The following is a 15,353-nucleotide window of genomic DNA, read 5'->3' as shown; positions in this document are numbered from 1 at the left end:
GCGCTATATAAAAATAAAGATTATTATTATTATTACAGTAAAAGCCACTGCGGACTGAGCAGCGCTGGAGACTAGTCGGACAGGCGGGTCTCTGTTGGATTCACCCTACTTTCTACCCTGGGGTGATAGGTCTCTCCCTGTGTGTGCATATAGGGAGAGACCTGTCACTCCAGGTCCTTGGGAGTGGAGAAGCTGCCAGGCACCCACCTATTCGAATAGTCTCCAGTGCAGCTTTTACAGTATGATTTTCTCTGGCTGAAATCACGCAGCCAGTGCCTCATTGGGCAGCATGTATATAAGCTGTCAGGTTCTCTTTAAATGCAAAGAAAACTGTGATTAAAATGTTAGCTTCCACCAACAGGTGGCAGTCTTTCAACATTCATGAGTGACCTTCTTCAGGGAAATCAATTCAAAAACAACAGGATTTGCCAACTTACAGGTCACTTCGATGCCTTTCCTAGTGTAGGACTTCTTTGCCTTGTAAAGTACTCTGTCTGAATCATCCGAACCGAACATTGCTTGCCTGGGTAAAAGGAAAAGCACATTGAGGAATACAAGTCAAATAGCTTATGTTCATTTACCCATATTTCATAATACTAGAACTTCTAGAAGTCTATAACACATTGTTTAGGTCTCATTCACATATGTAGTGGTTTCTATTGTTAGGCCTGTGCTGTAGAATTACAAATCAATTCACGTACTATCACAATGTACTACTATAAAAGTAGGATCACAAGGTAGTCTCCACATGTATTCTAATATACAATGTATTATGCATCCGCATGACTTATTATTATTGCGCATTTTCCCGGGTTATGGTTTATCTATGATTTCCCAAAGATTAAATTGTATATATTGAAAATGTAATTCTGCACCAGAGCTGTTGGTGATGGAGGAGAGGAGGAGAGGTCATGCACATAATGTATCTTTTGCATCCAGTATCACTTTTTATCAATTTTTATATTGGGGCATTACAGGCACTGAATAAGCTGGAGAGAATGTCTTTCACCAAAATTCCAGAAAAAAAGTATAGCGTTCTGCATCAAAAGGTGCTCAGCAAGATGTGGTCTATCAAAAGTCATCTCAGTGGGGCACACATTGCTACCTAACCCAGTTTAAACCTGAAATTTGGGTCCAAAAACTCGCATTCATAAAGTATGAAATCATTTAAAAGAGCAAAATAAATCTTGTTCAACTTTCAAAAGTTGTGCAATGGAGATTGTTTAATCGTTAAATGACTTGACCATCAAAAATTATATTTTTTTGTTCTTCATCAAATGGAAATGTTTGTGCAATATTGGATGAATTTATACAGCACTGGCAAAAATTAAGAGACCACTGCAAAATGTTCAGTTTGTCTGATTTTTCTCTTTATAGGTATATTTTTGAGTAAAATGTAAATTGTTATTTTATTCTATAAACTTCTGACATGTCTCCGAATTTCCAAGCAATAAATTTTGTATTTTTTTTCTGAAAAAGAGAAATGGTCAAAATAAAAAAAATAAAAAACCCAGTGCTTTCAGACCTCAGACCTCAACTAATGCAAAGAAAACAAGTTCATAATCATTTAGAAACAACAATACTAATGTTTTAACTCAGGAAGAGTTCAGAAATCAATATTTTGTGGAATAACCATGATTTTTAATCACAGCTTTCATGCGTCTCATGCTTTCCACCAGTCTTTCACACTGCTTCTTGAGAAAAAAATGTAAGCAGTTCTTCTTTGTTTGATGGCTTGTGACTATCCATCATCTTCTTCATTGCATTCCAAAGGTTTTCAATGGGGTTCAGGTCTGGAGATTGGGCTGCTCATGACAGGGTTTTGATGTGGTGGTCTCTTAATTTTTGCCAGAGCTGTATATTCTAAATACTTAGTATCACTTATGAGATCTGATTGTTGGACACACCTATACGTCAGATTATCTGTCTGTGTGAGCACAGTGCACAATGTCAGATGTAACGATCACTAGTCAACCATTTCATTCACGATTCTCTTCCTGTGTAAACACTTGTCTGAGATCATTTACTCATCATGAGATACGATCACACCATTCATTGTTTAAAGGATTATCTGCTCATGTAAGCAAAAGCTTAACTCCCTTTTTTTCTTTTTACACATGTATGCTTGGCCTGGGCGAAACAACATAAGTAGGAGGCAATTGGAAGTGATGGTTGTTGGCCGAACATCTGTTACCTCCTTGGTTTTTGTAATGTATCCAGTGACTCTGTTCTAAGAATGTAAACAGTCATGATCTGATTAAGTTTTGGTTCCTCCAGATCCAACAATCTCTCTACAACCAGCTGAATATAAGGATTCAGAATCAACTCTAAATTGTGCGAATGAGTATTTTAGCATCCTTGCAACTAACAAGTAGACAGCAGTAAAGTTGATGTCCTGTTTCTTCAATAATAAGGAAAACTGAGTCATAACTAAAGGGCATCTGAATTATCTTAACATTGAGCCGATGGGAAAGAAATACATTTATACATAAAAGTAACGACTTATTTACAAAATCACTCCTCAGGACTTCCACCAGGCAGGGAGACACCCAGAAAGCAGGATGTGACATTTAACTCCATCATATGTAGCTCTACAATCAGCTGATATCATGAAGTCCCTGGCGAGGAGGGAATCAGAATGACATTCTTTGTACATGCTTCATTTCCATGCTGTGTTATGAATGTTATGTCACAAGAACAACAAGAATCTATTGTCTACAACATCAGACCGGTAACATTCCTCAACTGATAGGAATCTACATACCAATCATGTATTCTATTCAGGACTCACTTTCATTGCAGGAAAACATCTACTTATTGGAAATTACGCTAAGCAACTTATCTGCAAGTATGCTGGAAGTCTAAATCCTAGAATATGGAATGGGGGAAGTTCTGGTTTGTTGTTAGTGAAGTTTATCAATGTACAATGAAGTTTATCACATTATTAAAGCCAATTTGTGTTTCAATGTGTCAGAATTTTTAAGAACCCTCATTGCTTTCACAGAATAAGGAAATTTTACATAGCTTCCAAAGACTCATTTTGCTCACATAGGTTGTGGCAGCTTGTTTTTTTTTTAAACGGCTTATGGCTTGATGTCAAGCCATGGCGACTTGATGGATAAATGATCTATTGGAAGATTGATCTTGTTCACCAGGGACTTTGCAGCCGTTATCTTGAAAGTACCAAGCCATCGGGTTCCTGGTCTTCCTCTTCGCCTTGTACCTTCTATTCATTATTGCACCATGATGTCCTTCTCCAGTGATTGCTCTCTTCATAAGATGTGTCCAAAATAGGCAAGGCGTAGCTTGGTAATCCTTTCTTCGTGTGACATGTCTGGCTTGATTTGTTCCAAAATTGATTTATTTGTTCTTCTTGCCATCCATGGTATTGATAACATCCTTCTCCAGCACCAAATTTCAAAGTCGTAGATTCTTCTTCTGTTTTGTTTCTTTATTGTCCAAGTGTTGCATCAGTAGGTTACCATAGAAAAGACCAAACTATGTACGAGCCCTGTCACTGCTTGGTTAGTGCGTCTGAATTCACTCTATCTCCAGTATGATATGATCAAGACAGATTGTCAACCTCTGGATGGAGAAAGCATTGTTGGAGAGTATTAAAATACAAAGACCCCAATTCATTAAGTCTGGCAATGCTCACACCGATCGCGAAGAGGGTGTGTGCAAAAGTCAGAGGCACATGGTACATTAAGAAGTGCATGCCTCAACACAAGCTCAGTGGGTATCTGACCCTGTGAGACAGTGAAAGGTGTTATATGCGAGGGTCACTATGGGTCCCCCAGGAAGCGCATATAAGCGTATTAAGATCACTGAAGTGCATTGCAGTCACAGATATAGCTGTTATTGCTGTGCAAAATAAAATAAGTTTGGTCTTGGGAAAGCCCCGGCATGAGATTTTATTTTTGGAGCGAACTAGAGGATGGTAGTGGGGCATTTCGCTCCCTCCAGGCCAGGTCTTACAAGTGGCCCATGGCCACAGATTTCATGTAAAAAACCCTGCAACAAAGGGTTGGGTGTGTCAGTGTTGGTTTGCAAGAGGCAGAGCAGGTGGCTCTGCAACAGCCAGCTTGTGTGAGGTAACACATTGCCAAGAGAAGTGAACGGCTGGCACCCCTCAGAGTGACATGTTAGTGCAGTCACCCACAGCAACCGGTCTCGGATACGGACTGTTTTGATGCCCAGCAGCGATCCGGAGGACACCGTGTGCTTTTTCGTTTTATGTGAGTTTTTTGGACATTAAACAAGTTTGCTTTGAACATTCCTGGATCACTGCCTCATTACTGCATGGTATGGACACCTCTGCACTACAGACCCCCACAGATCTTATATTGCTGACCTATCCAAAGAAAATTCATCAGTAAGTTATGGCTGCACAACTCATTTAAGCACTTTCAGACTAATGACAAACTTACCCTGTGCAATGAAATGAAAGATTGCCTAACAGAACCTATAATAAAGACTTGCCATTGTGCTGTAGATACCAACTATGCTAACTAACAGTATGAGGCTGGAGTCTGATGTAGTTTTTTCTTCTAGTACTAATAGACCACAACTCTCTCCAAACTATGCTTTCGCTAACTTATTAAACTCATCAGCAGAAAACAAAATGTTGCTGTCTCCTGACAGCTAAGGGAATATTTTTGGTCGACCTATCATACTGCATTCTCTGATGAGTGCAATCAAGTGAATACTAAAGAAGATGAAATTATTGTTTACATTTTTTTGTAAAAATTTTGTAAAAGTGGAGATTAATTTGGCAATGGAATTGTGGAGTTCTGTTAGCGATTAAACACCATATACAACTTGACTTCATCGATCTTATATGTAAAAGTCATCCCACAATAATCAGGTTCAAGACTCACCCAAACTTGGTCTCCTTTCTCTGGCTGATGTATTTAACTACACCGTAAATGAGGAGGAGAACAATCATTAAGCCACATATAAAGCCGAGTAATATCATGTAAGGGCTGACTTGTCCTGGCTCTGGAGTTGAGGATGTTGCAGATGCTAAGGAGCCTGAAAAAGAAATAAATGACAAATAAATGCATATAAATACATCAGAAACAAATCAGAATACACTGTATGTGCACATAAATGGAGGACTGCATTGTGTTCATCAAATTCTTCATAATAGAAGTAGATATTTATTGGTAATTTATTATTCCTTCCCATTCAAGAGTCGGTGCAGACACAGTAGTTGTGCCCATGCGTTATGCAGTGGGTGCCAGATGTAGTACACAGCTAAGCTCACTGTGTCTGCTTGGACCAAATCTAACTCAGATCCCAGAAGTTCAACTGTTTAGATGCTGCATTCAGTAGTGACTGCAGCATTTGAGCAGTTTTACAGGGGTAGAATACTCTCTCTGTCAGGCAACATTGGTCCTTGATGCAATAGTGGGGGACTGATGGGTTGTTATAGCAACTGGGGGTCAGACAGTCTAGCAGAGTTTAATAGGCAGTTTCTCAGTATGGCCTAAATGGTGTTTTATCTCTGTGATCAAAGGATCATATGTTCAAGATTTAAAGATTTGTTGTGGGACTAAGAAATGTTGCAGAAAACCAAAAGAAATGAAAATAAGAAAATCTTCCAAGTAACCTTTTTTTAACTCTAAAATGGAGTAAGGGTGCAATTGGGGGTCTAAAAATGTTAATAATACTGTTTTCTAAGTGTGGAAAAAAAATGTAATACATCCAACTCCCAGATAAAAATCCTATTTCCCCCTCCCCAATAAAAGGATTGAAAAAAGTTCCCCCTCAAAACAAAACATTTTTGCTATTTGCATATCTCTAATGACCTGTGCAATAAAACCATATTATTTAATAGTCTGTACTAGGGTTGAGCGAAACGGATCGTTCATTTTTAAAAGTCGCCGACTTTTGGCAAAGTCGGGTTTCAGGAAACCCGATCCGACCCTTGTGTGGGGTCGGCCATGCGCCAAAGTCGCGTTTCAATGACGCGAAAAGCGCCATTTCTCAGCCAATGAAGGTGGACGCAGAGTGTGGGCAGCGTGATGACATAGGTCCTGGTCCCCACCATCTTAGAGAAGGGCACTGCAGTGATTGGCTTGCTGCCTGCGGCGTCACAGGGGCTATAAAGAGGCGTTCCCGCCGACCGCCATCTTACTGCTGCTGATCTGAGCCTAGGGAGAGGTTGCTACCGCTTCGTCAGAAGCAGGGATAGCGTTAGGCAGGGTCCATTAACCACCAAACCGCTTGTGCTGTAGCGATTTCCACTGTCCAACACCACCTTTTGTTTGCAAGGACAGTGGAAGCTACATTTTTTTTCCTCAGCGCTGTAGCTCATTGGGCTGCCCTAGAAGGCTCCCTGATAGCTGCATTGCTGTGTGTACGCCGCTGTGCAAACCAACTGCTTTTTTCAAAGCACAAATCCTCTTGTTCCTTCCTTTCTGCACAGCTATCTTGTTTGTTTGTCCACACTTTTTATTTCATTTGTGCATCAGTCCACTCCTTATTGCTGCCTGCCATACCTGGCTGAGATTACTGCAGGGAGATAGTAATTGTAGGACAGTCTCTGTTTTGTTTTGTTTTTGTGGGAGATTAAGATTGGCATTTCTGCTAGAGTGCCATTCCTGTGTGTGCCATCTCTCTCACATAGTGGGCCATAGAAAGCCTTTTCATTTTTCTGTTTTTTTTGTGGGGTTTATAAATTCTCCCTGATAAAAAAAAAAACAGTGGGAGATTAATATTGGCCTTTGGGCTTCTGTGCCAGTCCTGAGTGTGCCATCTCTCTCTGAAATAGTGGGCCATAGAAAGCCTATTAATTTTTTTTTTATTGGGTTTCTAAATACTCCCAGAAAAAATTTTAAAAAAATCAGTGGGAGATTAATATTGGCCTTTGGGCTTCTGTGCCAGTCCTGAGTGTGCCATCTCTCTCTGAAATAGTGGGCCATAGAAAGCCTATTAATTTTTTTTTTATTGGGTTTCTAAATACTCCCAGAAAAAATTTTAAAAAAATCAGTGGGAGATTAATATTGCCCTTTCTGCTTGTGTTCCACTCCTGACTCCTGGGTCTGCCATCTCTCTCTCTCAACTAGTGGGCCATAGAAAGCCTATTTTTTTTTTATTGTGTTTCTAAATTCTCCCTGAAAAAATCAAAAAGAAATCAGTGAGAGATTAATATTGCCCTTTCTGCTTGTGTGCCACTCCTGACTTCTGGGTGTGCCATCTCTCTCTCTCAAATAGTGGGCCATAGAAAGCCTATTTTTTTTATTGTGTTTCTAAATTCTCCCTGAAAAAAAAAAAAAAAGAAGTGGGAGATTAACCCCTTTACCCCCAAGGGTGGATTGCACGTTATGGACCGGGCCAATTTTTACAATTCTGACCACTGTCCCTTTATGAGGTTATAACTCTGGAATGCTTCAATGGATCCCGGTGATTCTGACATTGTTTTCTCGTGACATATTGTACTTCATGATAGTGGTAAAATTTCTTTGATATTACCTGCGTTTATTTGTGAAGAAAACGAAAATTTGGCGAAAATTTTGAAAATTTCGCAATTTTCCAACTTTGAATTTTTATGCAATTAAATCACAGAGATACGTCACACAAAATACTTAATAAGTAACATTTCCCACATGTCTACTTTACATCAGCACAATTTTGGAACCAAAATTTTTTTTGTTAGGGAGTTATAAGGGTTAAAAGTTGACCAGCAATTTCTCATTTTTACAACACCATTTTATTTTAGGGACCACATCTCATTTGAAGTCATTTTGAGGGGTCTATTTGATAGAAAATACCCAAGTGTGACACCATTCTAAAAACTGCACCCCTCATGGTGCTCAAAACCACATTCAAAAAGTTTATTAACCCTTCAGGTGCTTCACAGGAATTTTTGGAATGTTTAAATAAAAATTAACATTTAACTTTTTTTCACAAAAAATTTACTTCAGCTCCAATTTGTTTTATTTTACCAATGGTTACAGGAGAAAATGGACCCCAAACGTTGTTGTACAATTTGTCCTGAGTACGCTGATACTCCATATGTGAGGGTTACCCACAGTTTGGGCGCATGGCAGAGCTCGGAAGGGAAGGAGCGCCGTTTGACCTTTCAATGCAAAATTGACAGGAATTGAGATGGGACGCCATGTTGCGTTTGGAGAGCCACTGATGTGCCTAAACATTGAAACCCCCCACAAGTGACACCATTTTGGAAAGTAGACCCCCTAAGGAACTTATCTAGAGGTGTGGTGAGCACTTTGACCCACCAAGTGCTTCACAGAAGTTTATAATGCAGAACCGTAAAAATAAAAAATCATTTTTTTTCACAAAAATTATCTTTTTGCCCCCAATTTTTTATTTTCCCAATGGTAAGAGAAGAAATTGGACCACAAAAGTTGTGGCACAATTTGTCCTGAGTACGCTGATACCCCATATGTGGGGGTAAACCATTGTTTGGGCGCATGGCAGAGCTCGGAAGGGAAGGAGCGCCGTTTGACCTTTCAATACAAAATTGACAGGAATTGAGATTGGACGCCATGTTGCGTTTGGAGAGCCACTGGTGTGCCTAAACATTGAAACCCCCCACAAGTGACACAATTTTGAAAAGCAGACCCCCTAAGGAACTTATCTAGATGTGTGGTGAGCACTTTGACCCAATAAGAGCTTCACAGAAGTTTATAATGCAGAGCCGTAAAAATAAAACAAAAAATTTTTCCCACAAAAATTATTTTTTAGCCCCCAGTTTTGTATTTTCCCAAGGGTAACAGGAGAAATTGGACCCCAAAAGTTGTTGTCCAATTTTTCCTGAGTACGCTGATACTCCATATGTTGGGGTAAACTCCTGTTTGGGCACACGGGAGAGCTCGGAAGGGAAGGAGCACTGTTTTACTTTTTCAATGCAGAATTGGATGGAATTGAGATCGGTCGCCATGTCGCGTTTGGAGAGCCCCTGATGTGTCTAAACAGTGGAAACTCCCCAATTATAACTGAAACCCTAATCCAAACACACCCCTAACCCTAATCCCAATGGAAACCCTAACCACACCTCTAACCCAGACACACCCCTAATCCTAATTCCAACCGCAAATGGAATCCAAACCCTAACCCTAACTTTAGCCCCAACCCTAACTGTAGCCTTAACCCTAACCCTAGCCCCAACCCTAGCCCTAACCCTAGCCCTAGCCCCAACCCTAGCCCCAACCCTAACCCTAGCCCTAACCCTAGCCCTAACCCTAACCCTAGCCCTAACCCTAACCCTAACCCTAGCCCTAACCCTAGCCCTAACCCTAGCCCTAACCCTAAACCTAACCCTAGCCCTAACCCTAGCCCTAACCCTAGCCCTAACCCTAGCCCTAACCCTAACCCTAGCCCTAACCCTAGCCCTAGCCCTAACCCTAGCCCTAACCCTAATGGGAAAATGGAAATAAATACATTTTTTTAATTTTTCCCTAACTAAGGGGGTGATGAAGGGGGGTTTGATTTACTTTTATAGCGGGTTTTTTAGCGGATTTTTATGATTGGCAGCCGTCACACACTGAAAGACGCTTTTTATTGCAAAAAATATTTTTTGCGTTACCACATTTTGAGAGGTATAATTTTTCCATATTTGAGTCCACAGAGTCATGTGAGGTCTTGTTTTTTGCGGGACGAGTTGACGTTTTTATTGGTAACATTTTCGGGCACGTGACATTTTTTGATCGCTTTTTATTCCGATTTTTGTGAGGCAGAATGACTAAAAACCAGCTATTCATGAATTTCTTTTGGGGGAGGCGTTTATACCTTTCCGCGTTTGGTAAAATTGATAAATCAGTTTTATTCTTCGGGTCAGTACGATTACAGTGACACCTCATTTATATCATTTTTTATGTTTTGGCGCTTTTATACGATAAAAACTATTTTATAGAAAAAAATAATTATTTTTGCATCGCTTTATTCTGAGGACTATAACTTTTTTATTTTTTTGCTGATGTTGCTGTATGGTGGCTCGTTTTTTGCGGGACAAGATGACGCTTTCAGCGGTACCATGGTTATTTATATCCGTCTTTTTGATCGCGTGTTATTCCACTTTTTGTTCGGCGGTACGATAATAAAGCGTTGTTTTTTGCCTCGTTTTTTTTTTTTCTTAGGGTGATTACTGAAGGGGTTAACTAGTGGGACAGCTTTATAGGTCGGGTTGTTACGGACGCGTCGATACTAAATGTGTACTTTTATTGTTTTTTTAATTTTATTTAGATAAAGAAATGTATTTATGGGAATAATATATATATTTTTTTTTCATTATTTAGGTTTTTTTTTTTGTTTTTTTTGCACACTTTGAAAATTTTTTTTTTTTAACTTTTTTACTTTGTCCCAGGGGGGGACAATACAGATCGGTGATCTGCCAGTTTGCACAGCACTCTGACAGATCACCGATCTGTCTCAGAGTGCTGAAGCGTTACCAAGTGCCTGCTCTGAGCAGGCACTTGGTAAGCCACCTCCCTCCCTGCAGGACCCGGATCCGCGGCCATCTTGGATCCGGGGCTCGAGCAGGGAGGGAGGTGAGGAGACCCTCGCAGCAACGCGATCACATCGCGTTGCTGCGGGGGTCTCAGGGAAGCCCGCAGGGAGCCCCCTCCCTGCGCGATGCTTCCCTGCACCGCCGGCACATCGCGATCATCTTTGATCGCGGTGTGCCGGGGGTTAATGTGTCGGGGGCGGTCCGTGACCGCTCCTGGCACATAGTGCCGGATGTCAGCTGCGATAAGCAGCTGACACCCGGCCGCGATCGGCCGCGCTCCCCCCGTGAGCGCGGCCGATCGCGCTGGACGTAATATTCCGTCCTTGGGAATTAAGGCCCACCCCACATGGACGGAATATTACGTCCAATGGCAGAAAGGGGTTAATATTGCCCTTTCTGCTTGTGTGCCAGTCTTGACTCCTGGGTGTGCCATCTCTCTCTCTCAAATAGTGGGCACTGGGCCATAGAAAGCCTATTTTTTTTTTTTTTATTATTGTATTTCTAAATTCTCCCTGAAAAAATCAAAAAGAAATCAGTGGAAGATTAATATTGCCCTTTCTGCATGTGTGCCACTCCTGACTCCTGGGTGTGCCATCTCTCTCTCTCAAATAGTGGGCCATAGAAAGCCTATTTTTTTTTTTATTGTGTTTCTAAATTCTCCCTGAAAAAAAAAATTAAAAAAAATCAGTGGGAGATTAATATTGCCCTTTCTGCTTGTGTGCCAGTCTTGACTCCTGGGTGTGCCATCTCTCTCTCTCAAATAGTGGGCACTGGGCCATAGAAAGGCTATTTTTTTTTATTTGGTTTCTAAATTCTCCCTGAAAAAATCATTTTATTTTATTTGGTTTCTAAATTCTTCCTGAAAAAATCATTTTATTTTATTTTGTTTCTAAAGTCTCCCTGAAAAAAAAAAAGAAGTGGGAGATTAATATTGCCCTTTCTGCTTGTGTGCCAGTCTTGACTCCTGGGTGTGCCATCTCTCTCTCTCAAATAGTGGGCCATAGAAAGCCTATTTTTTTTTTTTTATTGTGTTTCTAAATTCTCCCTGAAAAAATCAAAAAGAAATCAGTGGGAGATTAATATTGCCCTTTCTGCTTGTGTGCCAGTCTTGACTCCTGGGTGTGCCATCTCTCTCTTTTAAATAGTGTGCACTGGGCCATAGAAAGCCAATTTTTTTTTTTTATTGTGTTTCTAAATTCTCCCTGAAAAAATCATTTTATTTTATTTGGTTTCTAAATTCTTCCTGAAAAAATAAAAAAAATCAGTGGGAGATTAATATTGCCCTTTCTGCTTGTGTGCCAGTCTTGACTCCTGGGTGTGCCATCTCTCTCTCTCAAATAGTGGGCACTGGGCCATAGAAAGGCTATTTTTTTAATTTGGTTTCTAAATTCTCCCTTAAAAAATCATTTTATTTTATTTGGTTTCTAAATTCTTCCTGAAAAAATCATTTTATTTTATTTTGTTTCTAAAGTCTCCCTGAAAAAAAAAAATCAGTGGGAGATTAATATTGCCCTTTCTGCTTGTGTGCCAGTCTTGACTCCTGGGTGTGCCATCTCTCTCTCTCAAATAGTGGGCACTGGGCCATAAAAGGCTTTTTTTTTTTTATTTGGTTTCTAAATTCTCCCTGAAAAAATCATTTTATTTTATTTGGTTTCTAAATTCTTCCTGAAAAAATCATTTTATTTTATTTTGTTTCTAAAGTCTCCCTGAAAAAAAAAAAAAAAAAAAAGAAGTGGGAGATTAATATTGCCCTTTCTGCTTGTGTGCCAGTCTTGACTCCTGGGTGTGCCATCTCTCTCTCTCAAATAGTGGGCCATAGAAAGCCTATTTTTTTTTTATTGTGTTTCTAAATTCTCCCTGAAAAAATCAAAAAGAAATCAGTGGGAGATTAATATTGCCCTTTCTGCTTGTGTGCCAGTCTTGACTCCTGGGTGTGCCATCTCTCTCTTTTAAATAGTGTGCACTGGGCCATAGAAAGCCATTTTTTTTTATTGTGTTTCTAAATTCTCCCTGAAAAAATCATTTTATTTTATTTGGTTTCTAAATTCTTCCTGAAAAAATCATTTTATTTTATTTTATTTCTAAAGTCTCCCTGAAAAAAAAAAGAAGTGGGAGATTAATATTGCCCTTTCTGCTTGTGTGCCAGTCTTGACTCCTGGGTGTGCCATCTCTCTCTTTCAAATAGTGGGCACTGGGCCATGGAAAGGCTATTTTTTTTATTTGGTTTCTAAATTCTCCCTTAAAAAATCATTTTATTTTATTTGGTTTCTAAATTCTTCCTGAAAAAATCATTTTATTTTATTTTGTTTCTAAAGTCTCCCTGAAAAAAAAAAATCAGTGGGAGATTAATATTGCCCTTTCTGCTTGTGTGCCAGTCTTGACTCCTGGGTGTGCCATCTCTCTCTCTCAAATAGTGGGCACTGGGCCATAAAAGGCTTTTTTTTTTTAATTTGGTTTCTAAATTCTCCCTGAAAAAATCATTTTATTTTATTTGGTTTCTAAAGTCTCCCTGAAAAAATCATTTTATTTTATTTGGTTTCTAAAGTCTCCCTGAAAAAAAAAAAAAAATCAGTGGGAGATTAATATTGCCCTTTCTGCTTGTGTGCCAGTCTTGACTCCTGGGTGTGCCATCTCTCTCTCTCAAATAGTGGGCACTGGGCCATAGAAAGGCTATTTTTTTTAATTTGGTTTCTAAATTCTCCCTGAAAAAATCATTTTATTTTATTTGGTTTCTAAATTCTCCCTGAAAAAATCATTTTATTTTATTTGGTTTCTAAATTCTTCCTGAAAAAATCATTTTATTTTATTTTGTTTCTAAAGTCTCCCTGAAAAAAAAAAAAAAAAAGAAGTGGGAGATTAATATTGCCCTTTCTGCTTGTGTGCCAGTCTTGACTCCTGGGTGTGACATCTCTCTCTCTCAAATAGTGGGCCATAGAAAGCCTTTTTTTTTTTATTCTGTTTCTAAATTCTCCCTGAAAAAAATTTAAAAAAAATCAGTGGGAGATTAATATTGCCCTTTCTGCTTGTGTGCCACTCCTGACTTCTGGGTGTGCCATCTCTCTCTTTCAAATAGTGGGCACTGGGCCATAGAAAGCCTTTTTTTTTTATTATTGTGTTTCTAAATTCTCCCTGAACAAATAAAAAAAAAAAAGTGGGAGATCAATATTGACATTTCTGCTTGAGTGACAGTCCTGCGTGTGTGGCATCTCTCTCATTTGGTGCCACCGAAAACAGAGTGTGTAACATTGTGCCTGATTTTCCTTGCGGTCTCACCCACCTGTAAAGGGATATCTAAATCATACTGAAGTTATAGCTCACCATGTAAGTTGTTTGACAGCAACAAATACCGTTACTTTGGTTACGTTTTTAAAACAATGAGGAAGTCTGGTGGAAGAGGTCGTGGCCGTGGGCGTTCATTGTCAGCTGGTAATGATGGTAGTGGTAGTGGAGCATCAGGTGGTCGTGGGAAAAAAAATATTGCACCTAAGCCTGGAGCTGTGGAGCCAGATTCGTCGTCTGGCTACAGAAGGCCTCGCTCGAACGCTCCCTTTTCTGGGAGTAGGAAAACCGCGTTTAAAGCCGGAGCAGCAAGAGCAAGTTTTGGCTTACCTTGCTGACTCAGCCTTTAGCTCTTTTGCCTCCTCTTTTGAAACTGGTAAATGTAAAAGCAGCGCGTCGTTAGTGGATGTTCACGGTCAGGGACAAGTCGCTTCCTTGTCCTCTTCAGCAAAAACAACAACAGAGAAGAATGCAGCAGGCGACACAACGGGTTACTCCATGGAGCTCTTTACACATACCGTCCCTGGCTTAGAAAGTGAAGCAGTTAACAGGCCATGCCCATTACAAGTTGAATCTGACATGGAGTGCACTGATGCACAGCCACAGCCAGACTACTATGCTGGTCCTTTGACTCAGACCACAACATTGCCCTCGCAGGGTACTGATCCAGAATTAGACCCTGATGAGACTATGTTGCCCCGTCACGAACGCTCTACCACCGACTTACACAGTGACACAGACGAAGTTGCGCACGAGCTAGAAGAGGAGGTTATAGATGACCCAGTTGTTGACCCCGATTGGCAGCCATTGGGGGAACAGGGTGCAGGCGGCAGTAGTTCTGAAGCGGAGGAGGAGGGGCCGCAGCAGGCATCAACATCGCAACAGGTTCCATCTGCCGGGCCCGTAGATGGGACAAAACGCGTGGCAAAGCCAAAAACTGTTGGAGGACAGCGTGCCCATCCGGTTAAAGCTCAGTCTGCAATGCCTGAAAAGTGATCCGAGGCTCGAAAGAGTGCAGTCTGGCATTTTTTTAAACAACCTCCAATTGATCCGCACAAAGTCATCTGTCAAAAATGTTCAACTACCTTAAGCAGAGGTCAGAATCTGAAAAGTCTGAAAACAAGTTGCATGCATAGACATTTAACCACCATGCATTTGCAAGCCTGGACTAACTACCAAACGTCCCTTAAGGTTGTAGCACCCTCGGCCAATGAAGCTACTCACCAACGCTACATCCCTGCCGTCACTGTAAGGCCACCATTTTCCGCACCACCTGCAGTATCTGTGCAGGTTTCTTTGCCAGGCCAAAGCAGTCAGGGTCAGGGAATCACCAGTTTCGTAGTAGGAAACACTGCATCTAGGGCACAGGCGGAAACAATACCATCTCCAACCGTCTCTCTGTCTGCCATGTCCACCGGCACACCCGCTAGTTCCACGATCCCCAGCTCTCCAGTCCAGCTCACCCTACATGAGACTCTGGTTAGAAAAAGGAAGTACTTATCCTCGCATCCGCGTACACAGGGTTTGAACGCCCACATAGCTAGACTAATCTTGTTAGAGATGATGCCCTACCGGTTAGTTGAAAGTGAAGCTTTCA

At 40.6% G+C, this 15,353-nt stretch overlaps 1 protein-coding gene across 2 annotated transcripts in view; it reads right to left on the bottom strand.

The window, feature by feature from the left end:
• Positions 1-15,353, bottom strand: part of MERTK (MER proto-oncogene, tyrosine kinase) — a 238,387-nt gene that overhangs the window by 66,518 nt on the left and 156,516 nt on the right. For both annotated transcript variants that reach the window (XM_069769212.1, XM_069769214.1), the window contains exons 10-11: positions 4,881-5,034; positions 438-523 (exon numbers count right to left, since the gene is read on the bottom strand). In XM_069769212.1, the coding sequence (XP_069625313.1) occupies positions 438-523; positions 4,881-5,034 (240 nt within the window). The remainder of the gene's footprint in view (positions 1-437; positions 524-4,880; positions 5,035-15,353) is intronic.

The sequence above is a fragment of the Ranitomeya imitator genome, chromosome 5 (assembly GCF_032444005.1).
Source record: "Ranitomeya imitator isolate aRanImi1 chromosome 5, aRanImi1.pri, whole genome shotgun sequence".
Taxonomy (NCBI): domain Eukaryota; kingdom Metazoa; phylum Chordata; class Amphibia; order Anura; family Dendrobatidae; genus Ranitomeya; species Ranitomeya imitator.
This window is presented reverse-complemented; position numbering and strand designations above follow the sequence as displayed.